Source organism: Lissotriton helveticus, chromosome 9, assembly GCF_964261635.1.
Source record: "Lissotriton helveticus chromosome 9, aLisHel1.1, whole genome shotgun sequence".
Classification (NCBI taxonomy): domain Eukaryota; kingdom Metazoa; phylum Chordata; class Amphibia; order Caudata; family Salamandridae; genus Lissotriton; species Lissotriton helveticus.
In genome coordinates, this window is record NC_136070.1 from 148,684,440 (window position 1) to 148,703,582 (window position 19,143).

The following is a 19,143-nucleotide window of genomic DNA, read 5'->3' on the forward strand; positions in this document are numbered from 1 at the left end:
CCCACGGAAAATACCTCGCAATGCTAAGTTCAAGTTTATTCAAGGCATGGTACTACATAGAGCCTATTTGACACCGCACAGATTGCAGATAATGAACCCGGCCACTGCCCATCACTGCTCCAGATGTAAAACACCAGCAGCAGATATACTTCACATGCTATGGGCATGCCCCTGCCTTGCGTTTTTTTGGGGAGGGGTTACGAGTTCACTTGAGGGGACTACTCATCTCTCCGTAGGGGGCGCAGCACTGGAGTGCTTATTAGGCATCGGTAGACGTACAAAAACACAGAAGGTCCAGCTACGGTTTCTGGACCTGGGGCTCATAGTTGCTAAAAGGGCCATCACTATGCGCTGGCAGTCGGCTAAGGCCCCTTCGCTGCACATGTGGCACTGTGAACTGTCCAGGTGGGCAGGGGCGGAAAGTGCGGCACTGCGTAGGGAGGAGGCCCGCGGCCTACGGAAGACACCAATATCCCTAGACTGGGACACAATGGAAGAAGCACATAAAAGTACTGATCCCGAAGACACCCCAGACGTTCCGCACACATAACCATAGAACAGTGGAGCTTTTCCCTTTTTTTTAAACTTTTTTTTTAGTTAGCTAATCAAGGCTTGTTAGAGGTGCAGAAATGTGACCAGAAAGTAACTGATTAAGTCAGTTCGGAGAGAGATATGTCAGTAGAATAATAGGTTTGGTAGTCAGGGTCTGGGGGCGTGGGGTGGGGTGGGAGTTGACAGGGTGGAGGGGGGATTTCATGGATCTCGATTGCACGTAGATGTATGTGACATGATCGTTGCCATATCACAAGGGGAGGTGAGCTATGTGTGGCTTTCTCTTCCCTTTTCTTTTACCCCATTGCCTCTGTTGTTGGACATACTGCTTCTTACATGATGAATATGAAGGTGGGGCTTGTATATTGTTGTGTAATCTGCACCAATGGTGTGCTTAATACGTGGTGGAAGAATAAAAAAAAACAATAATGTTTGTGACACAGAGGAGTTTCCCTTTACAACCCAGCTTATAAAACTATGGGTTGGTTAGGATTAAATCCATGGTCAGATCATGGTCTAAATTCTGTTCTGATCTAGCCTACAAACCCTAGAGCGGAAAGCAACTCCTGTGTGATGTGAACAAAAGGGACCGGGGTGTCTCAATTTATTGGCGGATTAGTCAGGATTTTTAACTGTAACTGGGTTTGAATCAACCTTTTTAGTTTTCACTCAATCCTTTAGATATAAAGTGGTATCTTTCTTATCTATGAGTATATGGTATAAATTTAGGCGGCTCTCATCTTTGTTCAAATGTAACATATCATGAGAGCATAAAGGAGTAGTCAGTATATGTTATCAATGGCCAGTGCTCCAGGGAACGAACATCTTTGCCAGAGGGTAGCTTAAGCTCGCTCTCCGTTTTTTCCCTTTTTTTAAATTAAGAGTTTTCAAAAGGCTAGGAAAAATTAATTCCTAAATTAAAGTGGATCACTAAATGCTAACTGATTCTTGTGATTTCATTTATTTAATGATTTATAAAAACATTTACTTAATGATTAAAACTAGGGGAGGCAGTAAGTCAGGACATTCCGTGTACCATAATCACACGGAATTACCTAAGAATTCTGCAAGATCATGTTTTAATTACGCAAGAAGAGTAATTCTGCATTTAGCGCTGTCAGTGCAAAAATGTCCCCTTGTGTAAAAATAGACGCAAGGATGCATTTTGGGCTAAGAAAATAGCGCTAAATGTAGCAGAACGCTAATAGTGAGTGGCCCTCAAGCCGGCTAAATGAGCTCTGAAGGCAGGTTTTCCTCCCACCCCACTCAATTATGCAAACAAGAGTAATCGCGTAATTATCAGTAATTTCATGTCAAAGAGCAATGTTGAATTACCAAAATTACTCTGATTACTCCGGCCTAATAGTAATTCTGGCCGGGCACAATCAAAACCTCAGTCTTCATGTTTCCTATAACATTATTAGTACCCTAGATAGTGAACACTGTTTTCTCTCCATTTTCATACTATTCTCAAACTTTAATCACACTTTTAGCTCTTAAATTCATTAATTTGCCACATTAGTGTTTTATTGTATTGCACAGCATTGTAGCATTTGTTTATGTGTGGTGCTTAAGCGCCTTCCCAAACGGATAGCACGCCACACCATGTTAGGCGTGTGGTTGGTTTGAGGCTAAACGGGAAATTGTTATGTTGTATGTGATGATCACAGAGATGCGTTTATGTTATAGGACGCAGGGCCTGGCTGTGAAAAATGTGCGGTTATGTTATAGGACGCAGGGCCTGGCTGTGAGAAATGTGCGGTTATGCTATAGGACGCAGGGCCAGGCTGTGAGAAAGGTGAGGCTATGTGTGTGAGAGATACACAAACTACAGCATACAAGCATATAAACAAACATAATGAGGACTAATTAGCTTAGCCTGAGGAATAGAGGGTTGCTGTGCGCCCGTACAGCAAAAGGGGAATAATCAGAGAAGGCACAGTAATCCATGCTGGCGAATAAGCTGAAGGCTAGGGAATCTGAATTGGTGACACAGGCAGTAGCCATTTTATTAACTTAATTTTAAAAGGAATGACCATGGTCTACTGCTGAACACATATATCCCATGAAGGTGGAAGGGTGTAGAAGAGCAATCTAAGCTGCCAATCGGAGCAGAAACTACACACACTTTAAAAGGACCAGATTCCACCTACTCTTTCTAGGCCAAAAGAAGCAAAGATTTTGAGCAGAGGTTCAAGTGGTCCTCACCCCATCATCTACAACCGATACGTTTCTTGGATCCCAGAGACCCTTCTTTTTTATACATTAAACAAAAACACATGTGGAGTGGTTAGCGTTTCTCAGGAAAAAGCTATAAACTTAAGATAAACCTTACAATTGTGAAGCCGATTGAGAGGGTAGGAGGGTTTTGTGCTCCGACCACCTGATTAACCTTTTAATACTCGGTCATTTGTTTAACTTTGTCGCTTATTTGATGCCTCCAGAAAGACATTTAAGAAAAGTAGCAATTGTCGACATTTGTTTCGCCTCATTACATCAGAGCATTTTTACAGTAATAAAACCATATATTGTTTGAGACGGGTGCCCCAGTTTAGGACGTGCAACTTTAATTTAAACATTTTAATGTGCATCTCTAGGAGTCCTAATGGATCGATAATATAACTAAATACAATGTTTCCCCTACAAGCATTTCACATAAAGGCAGTAACAGAAAGCTAAAGAGTCGAAACAGCGGTGTTATGGTATTATCTGTACTGCGAGTCCACATTTCTTGTTGAACCACTTGCAGTACAGTCAATGTGATATCAACCTTTGCACTTGACTAGGAGAAGAGGGTACCACTAAAAATTACACGCACAGATAATTCATTTTTACAGGCCCAAAAAGGTTTCTCCAGCCAAAAATGCCCTAGATGACAAAGAAAATAAAGTTACAACATGGATGCTGTACATTACATTCACTCAATTGAATAGCTAAATAACGTTCTGCATAGGTCAAGTCTCCCTCAATAGGACAATAGACCATCACTCTCAGCTACTCATTCTACAGGACATGGTCTGAAAGGATGCTGGCTGGGCCACACAAAAGATTATTCTTAGCAGCAAATGTTAATGCTCCCCTACCCTAGGGTTCTGCTGATGACATGTGGAGTAACACACCAGGATTGAATTGAGCTGGCTGCGAATCAGATATGAAAACGGTACAGGCTTATGTGGCTACCCTTTTTTCTTTTATAAATGGATGCCATCTCCACGCCTGCCGTGCCTCCTGTTTTTTAACAATACCAATGGGTTCCCGCATTATTCTTGTGTACTGCTTACCTGACTACATCTGCTGAACTGTGTGCGCCTGCAGTAAGGTGCACCCAGGAAGGTGTCAGATGGGGAGTGTGCACAGGAACGCGGTCCACTTACTTAACTTCAGAACGTACAATAAATCTGTTCGCTGTTTCTATATCATCCTGCATAGCACCTTTTAAGCATCCGTTCGAATTACGCAAGGGGCTGCTGAATCTTGGGTGAAATTATCTGCTGGTCAGAGAGTTTCATAAGGGTCAAAAATGACGAAAAGGAGCTAGAGATGTGGAATTTATATTCTTTGTCACACAGAATTTCCAGTCCAACACCACATGGAACCCTCTGTCAAAACGATGCTATCAACTTGGCGTAGGACTTCTGCTAGCAAAAAGGGCTATTGCAATGCACTGGAGCGCCCCTTCGGGCCCCCCGGAGGCAGCCTGGATAGGAGCTGTGAACAAATGGGGGACGGCAGAGGAAGAACTATTGCGGGACGAGGAAGTGAAGGGAATGCGAAAGAACCCCATCTCTCTAGAATGGGCACAGTTGCTCATCCAATTCAAACACGAAACAACCCCAGAAGTTGTACCAGACCCATCGCCCCCACACACCCAGGCCCCCCCGAGGCACCCCACTCAATTGCCTGACACCTGAGCCCCCCACTCACACATGCACACCGAGACAGACCGACTACGGACCCCCTCACATAGTGGGGAGCCACTAACCCCAGTGGTTCCCACCGCCCCCTGGCGCACTACACCCACTGACCCCGACTAGAGTACCGCACAAGTCCAAAACCATATGCTACACTAGGAAAAGTTTCCCCCCACGGTTCCGTGTTTTTTCTTCTAGTTACAGGCAGGCGGTTCCGAGACCGGCGCACACTACCCACACCAGAATCGATCACGGGACTACAAATTACAACGACACACGCGGGGGCTAGACCCACACACGCATCCATGGACGCCGCGCCATGGTATCGAAGACAAGGGCTTAAGTACAAGACACCCTAGCCTCCTCCCTACATGCAGACAGATCCATCATATGCAGCACAGTCAGGCGAGGTCGGGACTACGTATCCCTAGCAGTTTGGTTAATGTACTTCTCCTCATTGCATGTAACCCTTTTGTGTGTGTGATGTGTAACCATCTAATGCCTTACCCCCCCCCCCGGGGGGGCGATATGTGAAACCTTAATAAAAAAAAGTAACAAAAAAAAAAATCAACTTGGCGTAGGCTATGAGCTAGGAAGTGCTATGAGCTTTCTTCTCAGAGAAGATAGCACCCACTAGGTAAGACACAGGTTAATTGGCCTTGGTTTTCATCTTCTGGCACTTTGTAAGAACGATGATTTAGGATTCAAACAAGTACCAACACTGGTTAGCTTAGGAGCTCGGTGGGCTTAGGAGAAGCACTCAAAGGCAAACTACAAATCACTTATCGTCAGGATTATATAAAATGTTTACACATCAAACACACACTCCAATGGACCTTACTGTAGACACATGTTTTGCATTGCAATTGCACAACCCTTGCACTTCTTTACAGCCACTTCTGCGACATTTGAAGGACAAACGGAAGTCAGAGAAACAAACATAAGACAGATAATTGAAAGCCAAAAAGTCATTTGTAGTTTTCCTTTTTGTTCCTGCCAGCATCGTTCTAGTCACTCCGTCAGCAGATTTAAATGACTGGAGTGATAGGGCATGCAACAAAGCCACAGAGAAATGGGACAGTAAAGCGCAGTGCTTGAGATAACTTAGGTTTTCGTTCTGCTCAGCAGTGGCACAAAATCATATATTCTACACTCCAGGGCAATGTATTAATTCGTTGGGAATGAAGACAGCAGGATTTCTTGCGTATTGTGTACTCCAACCCATTCACTACATTATACACTAGTATAACTAAGGCTATAGTTACCAGGAATCTTAGACTGCAACAATAATAAAAAGAACCCGTGACTGAGAACCCACTAAGTATTTTAGCACTTTAATACAAATTACAATAAAAATATTGATGATGGAACACAGTAAAATACCTGCAAAACATGATCAGTGTTCCTCGAGTTAACTCTGGATGTTAAATGTTTCACAAGACAATCTTGGACTCTTACCTTATGATTTTCAAGGGACGCCAACTCGACTGCCTTCTGGGCTAGTGTCAATAAATTGGCTTCCTGTGAGATCCGCCTCCTTCTCCGAGTGCTCTGGATTACTCCACCTGTAATGCCACCAATATGCCCGACATCAATGGCGTTCACCATGGTTTCTCCTACAGTGCCCTGCACCTCGTTCCCTTGGCCATTCTGGGGCTCATGCCGTCTTTCCATGACAGGCTGACACTGTTGCTGGTGACTAATTTTGACTTCTTGTCCACTGGGCTGCAGCTCTGCCTGACTGTGTTCTAAGTTCTCTTTATGGCCTGGCACCAATGAGGGATGTTGTATCTGGGTCCCTGGATGCTGCTGCCACTGAGGCATAAATGGGTTGCTTTCTTGTGCCTCACCAGGATTGCAAATGGGAGCCCCATCATTCTTCGACTGGGGCAAAACTCCCTCTTTGGAAAGCCTGCGGGATCTCCTTGGGAAAGAGATCTGCGATTTTGGCAAGAGCATTTGTGGGTTCTGTTCTGTCAAGGCTTTCAGCAACCCCTCACTTCTCTCTGCTGGTGGTGCCTGTTGATATTGGCCTATCATGTGCATCTGGTACTGTGAAACCCCATGGCACTGAGCCACGGAGGTGGCCTGTTGCCGACCGTAGGCTTGTGCAGCTGCTTGTTGTTGCTGCTGTGTTGGATAGAAGTTTTCAAAGAGCTGCATCTGAGGAAGGGCTTGTGTCTGCTGTGGAGCAAACTGAGCATTAGAGGTGGCAGGCGTCTCTTGGAACGCATGGAACAAGTTCGGAAGTGGAAGTCCTTGCTTTTGGCCTTGATGGCCAAACGCAAGCTGGAAAGGTTGCAAAGGCAGTCCCTGATTTTGCTGCTCCTTCTGCTGCTGCTTATGCTGATGCTGCTGCTGCTTCTGCTGCTGCTGCTGCTTCTGCTGCTGCTGCTTCTGCTGCTTCTGCTGCTGCTGCTTCTGCTGCTGCTGCTGCTGCTGTTGCTGTTGCTGTTGCTGTTGCTGTTGCTGCTGAAGTTGCTTCTGGGCTTGGTGTATTGAGTTATAATGTGCTTGCTGCATTGCAAGAGCCTGCTGCTCTAGCTGGGCTTTATGAGATAGCATCTGCTGCACTGCATCGCCATACATGTCCAGCTGTGTCACTCCACCACCTTTCTCCTGGCCTCTCTTCAAAGCCTCGTGATGATTATAGAAATCTGAAATATTGGTGGGATGGGTCCCCTTTTGACCAGAGCCATACATCAGATTATGGTTCCATAATTGTGCCGGATGATGCCAACTGGCATCGCTCCTTTCAGGCGGTCTGTTCACCAAGACAGAGTTCTGCCACTTATCGGGCGCCATCTGCTGAGGTACCCTTGTTGGCTCCCCCTGATCATGGGAAAATGTGGCAGAGTTCTGCAATACATGATTACTGTTGGCAGCACTAGAAGTGACCCCCTGAGCCTTAGGATGTTCTGAAGCTTGGGAGGACTGAACGGTACCCCGGTGACCAAACAAATGTTCCTCCTTCAGTTGCTGCTCTTTGGACTGAACGGGAAGGCCCTGCTCATTGAAGAATGAGATCCGCTTCCCAGTTCTTTTGTTCGAAGCCTTCTGCTGCGCTTGGAGATTCATGTCAGTCCACCTGATTTAGTTCTTCTAAAAGGTACCATGCACAGGCAGCTTCACTACTGCCTACAGCACACTATGAGGATTGAAGGCAATTTACAGAAACAGGTCTTCTTTGGAAACGGAAAATAGCAAGTCGTACTCTAGCCGTCCATGAACATAAAGGGATGGGGTTAATTCCTTTCCGTTGCTTGCCCGATTCTTTAACTGTTGTATTATTTTCTAAATTTGTTGATAAAATTGAGTTCTCGGGATCCAAACAGCTGAAAGTAAAGCAAAAAAGAAGTCAAAAGTCAGAAATACAGAACACAAATAGAAGGTAGCATAGGTAAATACGTTTTGAGATGGTTTAAATACGGTTGTTGATCTCATTAAAAAGTAGCATCACGTGCAACTGACATCGAATCACATTTTTGTGCAAGGTGCACTGACTGATTCAAAGCATACAGCATTTTTTTCATTTCAATAAGTTTTATTGTTTTTACATACCCATATTCATACACATAAAACATACACTTCTAATGGCAAACTGGTTACAGGTTTCAGCCAAGAGAAATCCAGAAACAGCAGAGGAAATGCTGCTCGTGTACTATGACTAAGCGATCTTGTTCTGCAACACTTAATTGTTAGAGCCGCAATAGCCAATCGAAAGGAAGATGACAACACTTCCTAGTAATACTGCGCCTGGGAGAACCCATCATATATTGGCCTCTGGCCATGGTAACACTTAAGTAGCTTGTTTAACCACAACAATGCAGGCGAAAAGGTTAATTTTCTCTATAAGCGGCTATAACCGAAGGTGTTGTACACCTACAGGCAGCAGGCAACGCAACGTCCGCAGCTACCCAACCGGTTGGAGGAGCAGCCCTCATGACTGGGTGTAAAATTTAAAGTACAGCCGGTGAGCCACGAGCGAGTTACGGCTCTGCTCCTGTATCCGATAGTGCATGAACAAAATAACCTGAAGAAAATACTGGCACGTTTTAAAAGCCTTTCTCAAAGGGGAATGACATTTTTTTTTACAAAAGATTCTTATTTTAACTCTTTTTCTCAGTTCATCTGCAGAAAAGTGCAAATACGCATATGCTTGGGAAAATGGGTTTCTCATATTTATGTATTTTTCTACCTAACGTTTTATATGCGTGAAATTATATGGCATCTTTCAAGGGCAGAGTTTTTTTTCCAATCAGGTTATCTAACAAATGCAAAGCGTACATTCGCTGCTTGTGTGGCATATTACTTCAAATTGTATAAATATGATTTTATCTTCTGTACACACAGTTTAAAGCGCAATGGAGAATGGGAACTTAAATTAATAAAAAAAAAAAACTTGCAATGGTTAAAGTGAATGACCACTGCTCATGTGACCAATTCCCAGCGTTTCCCTTTTGGCACCATCTTACACATTCAGCATCAGAATATGCCCGCCATATGTATTATTAGGACTTACTGAATGATGTCTCTTTATTGGTGTTTACACACACACACACACACACACACACACACACACCGTCACACTGCCGCCATGGCATGACTGTGCTTTGTAGTGGCCTACCCCGTTATGGACGCTAATGGCAGATACTGAAGAGAACGAGAGTGGCGCCTTTAATTGGGCTTACACGGAGGATTCAGACACGCCCATCCATGACGTCGGATGCGCTTCAATGGTGAAAAGCCAGGAAGTCAAAGGATCGGCGTGTGACGACACCGTCAAGGGAGGAGAAGGAGTCGCGAGAGGAACCGGCGGGACGGAGAGCAGCGAACGGAAGACCGAAGGAAAAGAAGACGACGAGCCAGGAGGCCAATGATCCGGTGATTCGCCGTGCCACACTCCCGAGGGAGGAGTGTGGCTGCAACAGGTACGGTGGCGTGTTGCGAGCTGGGTGGGGAAGCGGAGAACTCCCCCTCTGTAAAGCGCTAGAGAGCCGCCTTCACCTTTGTGTGTATATTCCCCGTACCTTTGGTCCTCCACCTCCACCTTCCTTTTCCCTACACCTTTACCCCACCACGTACCCTTCACGGCCCCAAAGCATATAGCACTGTTTGTACCAGCGGTGCTCCCTCACTACCGGGTTTCCTTGGGGACGTATCATAGGAGACCTGAGCCCTAATGGTCCTCTTTTTGCTCTTCTTTGCTCACGCTTCCTGACCAAATCACGAGGAAGAACCAGCAGCCTAAAAACCCCCCAGAACAGGCGAAAGAAGTGCAAAGCATCACCCAAGACCAGAGTCAAGACGGACCCCGCAGAGTTTGCACGAGAAAGACTTACATTCCGCACCCGGACTCCTTTGTTAAGAATAAAACCCTCTTTAACCAAGAAACGTTTTCAGTCCCTCACTCTACCCACGTCACAAGCAGACAGTTGGTTCAAATACAGTCAGCTACAATGGTCAGGCAGTTGGTTAAGTTGGTTTTGATGGTGGTTTGGTCAGTCAGGGAGAGGAGTAGTTGGGAATCACAGGGTCGTCCCACCCTGTTGTCTTGTGATAAGATTATGTTGGCGAGCGGTGTCGTGTATATGTTGAAAAGAGTGGGGCTGAGGGGACGAACCCTGTGGGCCTCCGTATATCAATTTCTTGGTCTCCCATATGAAGGGAGGCAGCGGACCCTTTGAGTTCTTCTTGTGGGAAAGGGACAGATCCATTTGAGAGGATTCTTGTATGCCAATCTCGTAGAGTCTTCTGATGAGGGCGTTATGGAAGACAGAGTCAAAGACCGTAGAGAGGTCAAGAAGGATAAGGACCGCTGTTTCCCCTCGGTCCAGGATGATTTGAAGGTCAATGATGGCCACAATGAATGCTGTTTCGGTGCTGTGGCTCATTCTGATTGAGTGTTGTCTAGAAGAATAATGAAGTTAGAGGTGGGGAAAGTGGCGGACGTGATAGGAGGTGGTGATGATGATGTGGGTCAGGGTGGTGCTGATAGTGATGTTCTCAGGTTGTAGATGTGATGGGGGCATGGGTGTATTGGGCCCTTAAGTGGTGGTCCACATGACTGCGGCGGAGCCATTTATGGTGAGGTTTGTCCATTCGGTCAGGTGGCCTTCTTGATTGGTGGTGGAGAGGTTGGCAACAAGTCCTCTGGGGCTGCTTTGGTATGTGAAGTTGCTGTAGAGGTTTGCGATTTTGCTGTGGAATAAGTTTAATAGGTTGTCCGTATGGTTGTTGGGAGGCAGCGATGTTGGTGACATGTGGGCAAGAGCTACAGCACCCAAAACAGTGGTATTAAACACTATAAAATATCACAACACAATGGGACAGATTACTGAACTACGCCATTCTCTATACTCCGTTCTGCCTGGGGCCTCAGATGGACTAAGTAAAGACCTTGCATAATGGTTTTTTCCTGAGCCAAAGTCTATTGTGTAAACTGGCCCGGCTGCCCTAAATCTTTACAGAGCGGCCTCTGACTCACTTCCTAGTCTCGCTAAATTACACGAGTCGCTACCAACAAGAATTACAGTGTGAGAGTTCCTTGTTGTTGCTTACTTTCACTTCTGCTTTAGCCACTGTAATGGGCAAGGGAGTCTTCTTGCATCAATCAACTCAAAAGCAAGGGACCATTTTCAATAGAGTAAACAGTACTTCATGAAAGCCTTGTCCAAAGTGCGCATGGCACAGGGGCAGAACACAGGCCCCTCCAGTGCAGTAGGGCCCTTAACACTTCATTTAGCTCTTTAAGGCAATCAACCAGTGAATACCTGCCATAAATGGGAGACTCAGGGGGCCCTCATCACATTCTGCTGGAGGGCCCCATCATTTTGCGTTATAGCGCTGCATGGTACATTGTGCACACCATAGGAGAATGGTACCCACTGCTTTAAGTTATTGACTGCAGACTCCGAAGACCAGAAGGTTACATCAGGCTCCTCTACTCCCCCAACTAATCCTAGGCAAATTAATGTAATCAAATTAATACAATTTACTGCAAGTAGGTGACTTTTGCTTTGGGCTCGTATTTCCAGTGGTTTTTAGGGTGGTTAAGTCATATCTACTCATGGAGAAAAAAAATGGTGTGAATTGAACCCCTTATTCTATTCTGGCAAATAAGTTTAGTGCATAGCTACCCAACAGGCTTAAGACAATACAGCTGCCAGATAACCCAAATGCACTTCAAGGTAGGAGTTTAAAGGTATTTTATAAAGCTAGATTCAGACTGGTTTATTCGGAGGTCAGCATGGGGTTTGTTCCAGAACTGGGAGCTAGATAGGCAAAAGAGTGACAGCCCCCCTCCCACTCTGCTCCTTGCCTTGTCATCCTGGGAGCGGTCAGTAACTTTAGAATCCCAGAGACGTCTGTGGAATTTAAGGGTAGAGCAGTCGCTGTATGGGCTGTGGGCCTCACCCATTCATACTATGCTGGGCAAAGCAAAGAGCCTCAAAATGGATTCTTTTCTGCACCAGCAGCCAGTGCAGGGCTGCTAACGTCGGTGCAGCCGATTGGTTATTTGGGATTTTTAGAAGGATCAGGGCTGCAGTATTCTGGACAACTTGCAGTCTTTTTTTATCACAGACTTGAGATTTCTCAGGTAAAGGTAATGTCCATAATCTAGGTGGGGATTTACCAGTCCTATCACGATCACTCTACTAAAGGAGTGCGGTAGCCAGTATAGCAGTATACTCAAAGTTCTTAAAATTCCGAATCAGCTGCCAGCAGGTTTCCTGGCTTGAGTTTCCATGAAGAGTTTGTCCATCCAGAAGCCAAGGCTTTTAACTTCTGCAATGGGTGGGGGCTGCTCACTAAAGGTAGTCCAGCCATAAAAGTTCCATCCACTCGGAGGGATTGTTTCCGACGACTAACACTTCGCCATTAAATTTTAGGATTTAGGAGTTGAGGCTTTCCCTGTTTCTGAAGAAAGAGACAGGACGACCTGGGTGTCATCTGCATAGGATCCTAGTGCAAGGCCATGTGCTCACACAATCTCCGCTAAGGGATGCGCACATAGGTTAAATAATGTGGGGCTTTAAGGGATGACTAGTAGAACAAGCATTGGCATAACCAAAAGGTCTTGCTTTTGGGGCCGTATAAGTGTTTAGCCAAAGATATTGGCTTTGCTAATGTTTTTAAGGTATATTGTAGGGCAGAATGGGTGGTGTGCAGCATGTTGTTCGAATTAGTCCACTGGCATATTATTGCCATACCAATGTACCACTACTAGTGGTAGAATGAGGGCCCTAGTCCAAGAGCAGATGATTGCGTGTGCCCAGTGGAAATGGGCTTTCAATTCCCCACTGCAACTTAAGAAATAAATAGGGACACTACATCAAGCATTCAGTACTGTATATGCCAGATGCATGTGTCAATAGGCGCAAACCATTTTCATACCCACATTAAAACAAGCATTGGAAATGCAATAGGTCTCTGATTTATTTGAGTTAGAGCTAATGGCATTGTACATGGCAATGTCTTCTAGCCATGTGTTATGGAGTGTATGCACGTGGTGTGTAGTGGAATTATGTGGGTTGGATTGGAATTGTAGCAATGGTGGCATGCTGCGCTTTAGATGAATATGTTTAAAAGTAAAGTGTGACATACTGCGATTGCTACAATAGTTAATTGTGGATGCGTTAAGTGATGTGTGCACTGATGGCTGGTGGTGTGTGTGCCTGGTGGAAGTTTGCACTGACAGCCGGTGGTGTGTGTGCCTGGTGGAAGCGTGCACTGCCGGCTGGTGGTGTGTGCCTGGTGGAAGCCTGCACTGACGGCTGGTGGTGTTTGTGCCCGGTGAAAGCGTGCACCAACGGTGTGGTTGTGTGTGTGTGTGTGTGTGTGTGTGTGGTTGTGGGTGTGGTGGGGAGTGTGTGTGTGGTGGTGGTGTGTGTGTGTGGTGGTGTGTGTAGTCTTATGTGTGTGGTGTTATTTGTGTGGTGTTATGTATGTGTGTGTGGCGTTATGTGTTTGTGGCATTATGTATGTGTGTGTGTGTGTGGTGGACTTAGTTTGAGTTTTCGAAACCTGCACACTCGCACACTGCCCCTACACACACACACACACACACAATGTTCACCCTACACACACACAATGTTCACCCTGCACAACCACACAATGTTCACCCTGCACGCCCACACAATGTTCACCCTGCACGCCCACACAATGTTCACCCTGCATGCCCACACAATGTTCATCCTGCACGCCCACACACTGTTCACCCTGCACGCCCACACACTGTTCACCCTGCACGCCCACACACTGTTCACCCTGCACGCTCACACACTGCTCACCCTGCACGCTCACACACTGCTCACCCTGCACGCTCACACACTGCTCACCCTGCACGCTCAGTTAACCCTGAACCCTGCATACTCACACACTGCTCACCCTGCACGCTCACACACTGCTCACCCTGCACGCTCACACACTGCTCACCCTGCACGCTCACACACTGCTCACCCTGCACGCTCACACACTGCTCACCCTGCACGCTCACACACTGCTCACCCTGCACGCTCACACACTGCTCACCCTGCACGCTCACACACTGCTCACCCTGCACACTCACACACTGCTCACCCTGCACACTCACACACTGCTCACCCTGCACACTCACACACTGCTCACCCTGCACACTCACACACTGCTCACCCTGCACACTGCTCACCCTGCACACACACACTGCTCACCCTGCACACTCACACACTGCTCACCCTGCTCACACACTGCTCACCCTGCTCACACACTGCTCACCCTGCACACTCACACACTGCTTACCCTGCACACTCACACACTGCTCACCCTGCACACTCACACACTGCTCACCCTGCACACTCACACACTCACTGCTCACCCTGCACACTCACACACTCACTGCTCACCCTGCACACTCACACACTCACTGCTCACCCTGCACACTCACACACTGCTCACCCTGCACACTCACACACTGCTCACCCTGCACACTCACACACTGCTCACCCTGCACACCCACACACACTGCTCACCCTGCACACACACACACACTGCTCACCCTACACGCTCACACACTGCTCACCCTGCACACACACACTGCTCACCCTGCACACTCACACACTGCTCACCCTGCTCACACACTGCTCACCCTGCACACACACTGCTCACCCTGCACACTCACACACTGCTCACCCTGCACACTCACACACTGCTCACCCTGCACACTCACACACTGCTCACCCTGCACACTCACACACTGCTCACCCTGCACACTCACACACTGCTCACCCTGCACACTCTCACCCTGCACACTCACACACTGCTCACCCTGCACACTCACACACTCACACACTGCTCACCCTGCACACTCACACACTGCTCACCCTGCACACTCACACACTGCTCACCCTGCACACTCACACACTGCTCACCCTGCACACTCACACACTGCTCACCCTGCACACTCACACACTGCTCACCCTGCACACACACACACTGCTCACCCTGCACACACACACACACTGCTCACCCTGCACACACACACACACTGCTCACCCTACACGCTCACACACTGCTCACCCTACACGCTCACACACGGTTAACCCTGCCTACTCACACACCGCTCACCCTGCACGCTCACACACCGCTCACCCTGCACGCTCACACACTGCTCACCCTGCACGCTCACACACTGCTCACCCTGCACGCTCACACACTGCTCACCCTGCACGCTCACACACTGCTCACCCTGCACGCTCACACACTGCTCACCCTGCACGCTCACACACTACTCACCCTGCACGCTCACACACTACTCACCCTGCACGCTCACACACTACTCACCCTGCACGCTCACACACTGCTCACCCAACGTAATGCGAAAAGACGTAGCTCTGCCCTTTGGCCTGTGTTGTAATCGTACAGTAGGTTGTGAGTAGTTGTGTTTGATTGGTTGGGGCGTCCCCTCCTTGCTGCTCCCCTCACAGAGGGCCAGCTGCCTCCATGAAGCTCCCAAGACACGTGTTCAGCTGTTCTTTGTTTTAGCTCCTGTGTGTCAATGCACCATGTAAGCGCACAAGTATACGCTGCTCTCTCTGGAACTCTCACACTGCGCGCTGCCTCACACACTGCTCGCTGCTGTCACACTCGCCCTGCTGTCTCACTCGCCCTGCTGTCTCACTCGCCCTGCTGTCTCACTCGCCCTGCTGTCTCACTCGCCCACTACAAATACAGGAAGCAGGAATGCACCACCTTGTGTTCCCAAATATTTTTTGTCAGATAATGTTATCTTCTCAAGAGTATATTATTCGCATCACAGCTCATTTTTAAAAAACGTTTTTAAATGCTTGTCAAAGTATATGCCTTGTGTACCAAGGGGAGAGTGGGCAAGCGTGGGTTGGGATGGCGAAGCAGGCGATTAGTTCATTGTGGTGGTGGGAAGAATGCCTGCCAAGGTATTTAAGTTGCAAATTACGTCAAGTGTTAGATTTCTGACCACAGGTGGGGCCCTGCATTGCTTAGGCCATATATATTAATGCATCTACCCTCCCATATCAATGCCAAGGACTTGATGCGAAAGTCTGCTTTTTGTTTATAGAGCAAACTTGCATTTTAGACCGTGCAAAACCTCAATTTGCACGGAGTCATCCAGTCGTTATTCGGGTGCCCAGTGCACCAGGGAAAACGCACACATGGCGTATTCTAGCTAGCAGCAATTTGGGAGTGCACTGGCTACAGTCGTCCCAACTGGAACCTCTGGCAGAGAACACAATGCTAAGGAAGCAAGTGTCAGCAAATGCGCGAGCAGTGGAGTGGTTAGAGGAAAAATGTAAGATTTTGAGATTGAGCCATCGCTGTAAAATGCTGCCAGGATAGGGAAGATGTAAATAACCAAATGGATATTGCCTGACTAGTCAGACGCTGAAAGGCTGTTAGGGGCAGGGGTGTACTGTCAAATAAAAGCAGCATTGGGTAATAATTGTAATAGCAGCCATACGTTGAACTGTGCAGGCAACCATGGAGATGGCAAAACCCTTTCCAGGAAACTTATATGGTGTGGGGTAGAGTTGACCGGGGCGGGGTTTCACCATGTACATTTTGCAATCATTTTATCAGTCACTCCGGTTTAGATTAAAATATTTAAAGTACACTGGGTAAAGAAAAACAATAAGTAGTACATTAAGCTGTGTATGGGAACTAATGAAACCACATCGAAGAGTTTCAGATCTTTGACCAATACCAATCAGGCGTCCGATCAGGCCACAGCACTGAAATGGGTCTAGCACACATGGTTGATGCTGTTCTGAGACTACTTAACCAAAACGAACCTTGCCGGCTTAAACTTCTTGTTCTCTCCTCTGTGTTTGATACTGTCAAACATGGCAACATGATTGATCTTGGAAAACAAAGGATGGGGCTACCAGGTCCAGTTTAAAGCTGGTTTGCCTCATTCCTGCATAATAGAACACAAAGTCAACCAATCCCTTTCTAACAGTAAACCGGTCTCGATTGGAATGCCTCAAGGATCTGCACTCTCACCAACGCTTTTCAACTTGTTCATGAACCCTGTCACCGAAATTCTGAACCACTCAAACATACATTATCACATGTATGCCGATGACACTCAACTGTAAATGAAATTTCTGTAACCGAGGATACTAAAACTCTTAACTGTGCCCTTCTGAAAGTTCAACAATGGTTAACTCACAACACCTTATGCCAATCACACTCAAGATGGACTTTCTCCTGATGCCCCCCATAATCACTCGGTCCCCATTCAAGATTGGCTCAAACAACTAAGGCTCTCAACTGCGCCACACATGTTCTGGACTCCACTAGATCATTAGGCATAACACTGGACAAATACCGCAATATGAAAGACCGCATCTGGGCAACCCCTAGAGGAGACAATCTCCAACTCAACACATTAAGAAAAATCAAACCGATCCTGCTTCCAGATGTTTTACAGCTAGCAGTCCAATCCCTAGTTTTCTCCAGTTTAGATTACGGAAGTGTAACACTGGCAGAGCTACCCAAAGCTAGGCTGGCCCCTTTAAGGGCTTCACTGAACTCTCCTGCAGACTCATCACAGGTTCAAGAAAATGTGATAACATCACACCAGATAGAATACAACTCAATTGGCTCTCTCTCGAAGCAAGGATTTGGTTCAAGATAGCCTGCTTTACACAAAGTGCTGCATTATAACACTCCGGTTTACCTGGCAAAAAAACGATCTGGTTTAAATCAGGCCCCAAGAACTTCTAACACTACTGTTCAAACCACACAAAAAAAGAGAACCTAGAACCACGCCTTCTCTGGTCTTGCCCAGAAAATATGAAACGCTTTTCATCCTGAAATCAAACCCAACACTCCGACCTCCTCATTGAAAAAGGAAGTCAAGCGGTTGCTCCTGAATATTATTTCTTGTTCACAACCCAGTTATGCTACTTTGTTACTTTAGATCTATTCACTATGATTTTGGCCGTTCTTTTTCACATTTTCGTATGATTAACCTCTTATACGTACAGTATGCACTAATTACACCTTTACTTGTTTAACTTGTCTGCTTCTTTGTACAGCGCTCTAATACCCTGAGGGGTCATGTTCGCACTTAAAACTTTTCCAATAAAGAATTAAATATTACATTTGTATGGGGTCTACCATAGCACACAGGATGAATATTTAATGACAGCAAATCATATACATACATGCCTATTAGAAAATTGTGTTCTAGATACAAACCAGTGGATGCACAACAGGCATGCGTTTGTGGCACAGACGCAGCACTACCTATATGATACCGTATGACTTGCTGGGAAAAATATGCAGCGGAAATCGTATAACAGAAGAAAGGTAATCTGTTTTAAAAGCAGTGCCAGGAGCTACTGCTTGCCCCCTTCCTTACGCCAATTTACTTCACATCAACATTCCTGGGCTACAAAATAAAATGCCATCAGAAGGATACCACTGGATAGAGTATGCCTTAAAGTTAGAAAAAAAAGTGTGCAATCACACAGTCAATACTGGCTGCGTAATAGCGCTTTTGGAAACGTTTTTTTGTTTTAGCTTTAAGCGTAGTGAAAGAGTGAAAGAGAGGGACTGCAGAGACATGCACTCCAAGAGAGCATGTAGAAAAGGAAAGGGGAAAAACAGGAGTGCCTGCACTGCAGGAGCCTGCAGTTGAAGCACACTGGCCAACTGAAGCAGTATGCGATTCAGGGTCCACAGCAGGACGAATACTCAAAAGCCCAGGAGGAAGACTGAGGCAAGGAGGAGGTGCTGAGAAATAGAAAGCGAGGAAACGAGAGCCACCTGGGGAGCCAGACAATGTTAAATAAAGGTAAGTAATGGACGAGCTCAAAGACCCTTTTAAGATTTCTTTTTAAATACAAGATTGCAGGTGCGGTGCAGGCGAAATCTAAAAATGGCTGCACAGAACAATAAAACTGTCTAAAGGCTAGACCTTTACACAGAAAGCATTTTTTTTTGTAATTCGGTGTAAATCGGTCAGTTCTTTTTGAGAAATTAAGGTTCAAAGTTGACATATCTTTTGCCGCAGGACTCCTATGGGAGTCCCATGGGAAAAGAGAACAATAAAAAAAGAAATCAGATTGGCTGGTCCTACAGGACCCAAGACCCTGATTGGCGCCCAGGACACCTCATCAATCTAATACGGTATCTTGCTAACTTCTTAAAATGACAG

The 19,143-nt window shown here is 46.4% G+C and overlaps 1 protein-coding gene across 4 annotated transcripts in view; it reads right to left on the reverse strand.

Annotated features, from left to right (window-relative positions):
* The window catches only part of MIDEAS (mitotic deacetylase associated SANT domain protein), a 733,716-nt gene that overhangs the window by 233,862 nt on the left and 480,711 nt on the right, over positions 1-19,143 (reverse strand). For all 4 annotated transcript variants that reach the window (XM_078659668.1, XM_078659669.1, XM_078659670.1 and 1 more), the window contains one exon: positions 5,922-7,798. In XM_078659668.1, the coding sequence (XP_078515794.1) occupies positions 5,922-7,541 (1,620 nt within the window). In that variant the 5' untranslated portion in view covers positions 7,542-7,798. The remainder of the gene's footprint in view (positions 1-5,921; positions 7,799-19,143) is intronic.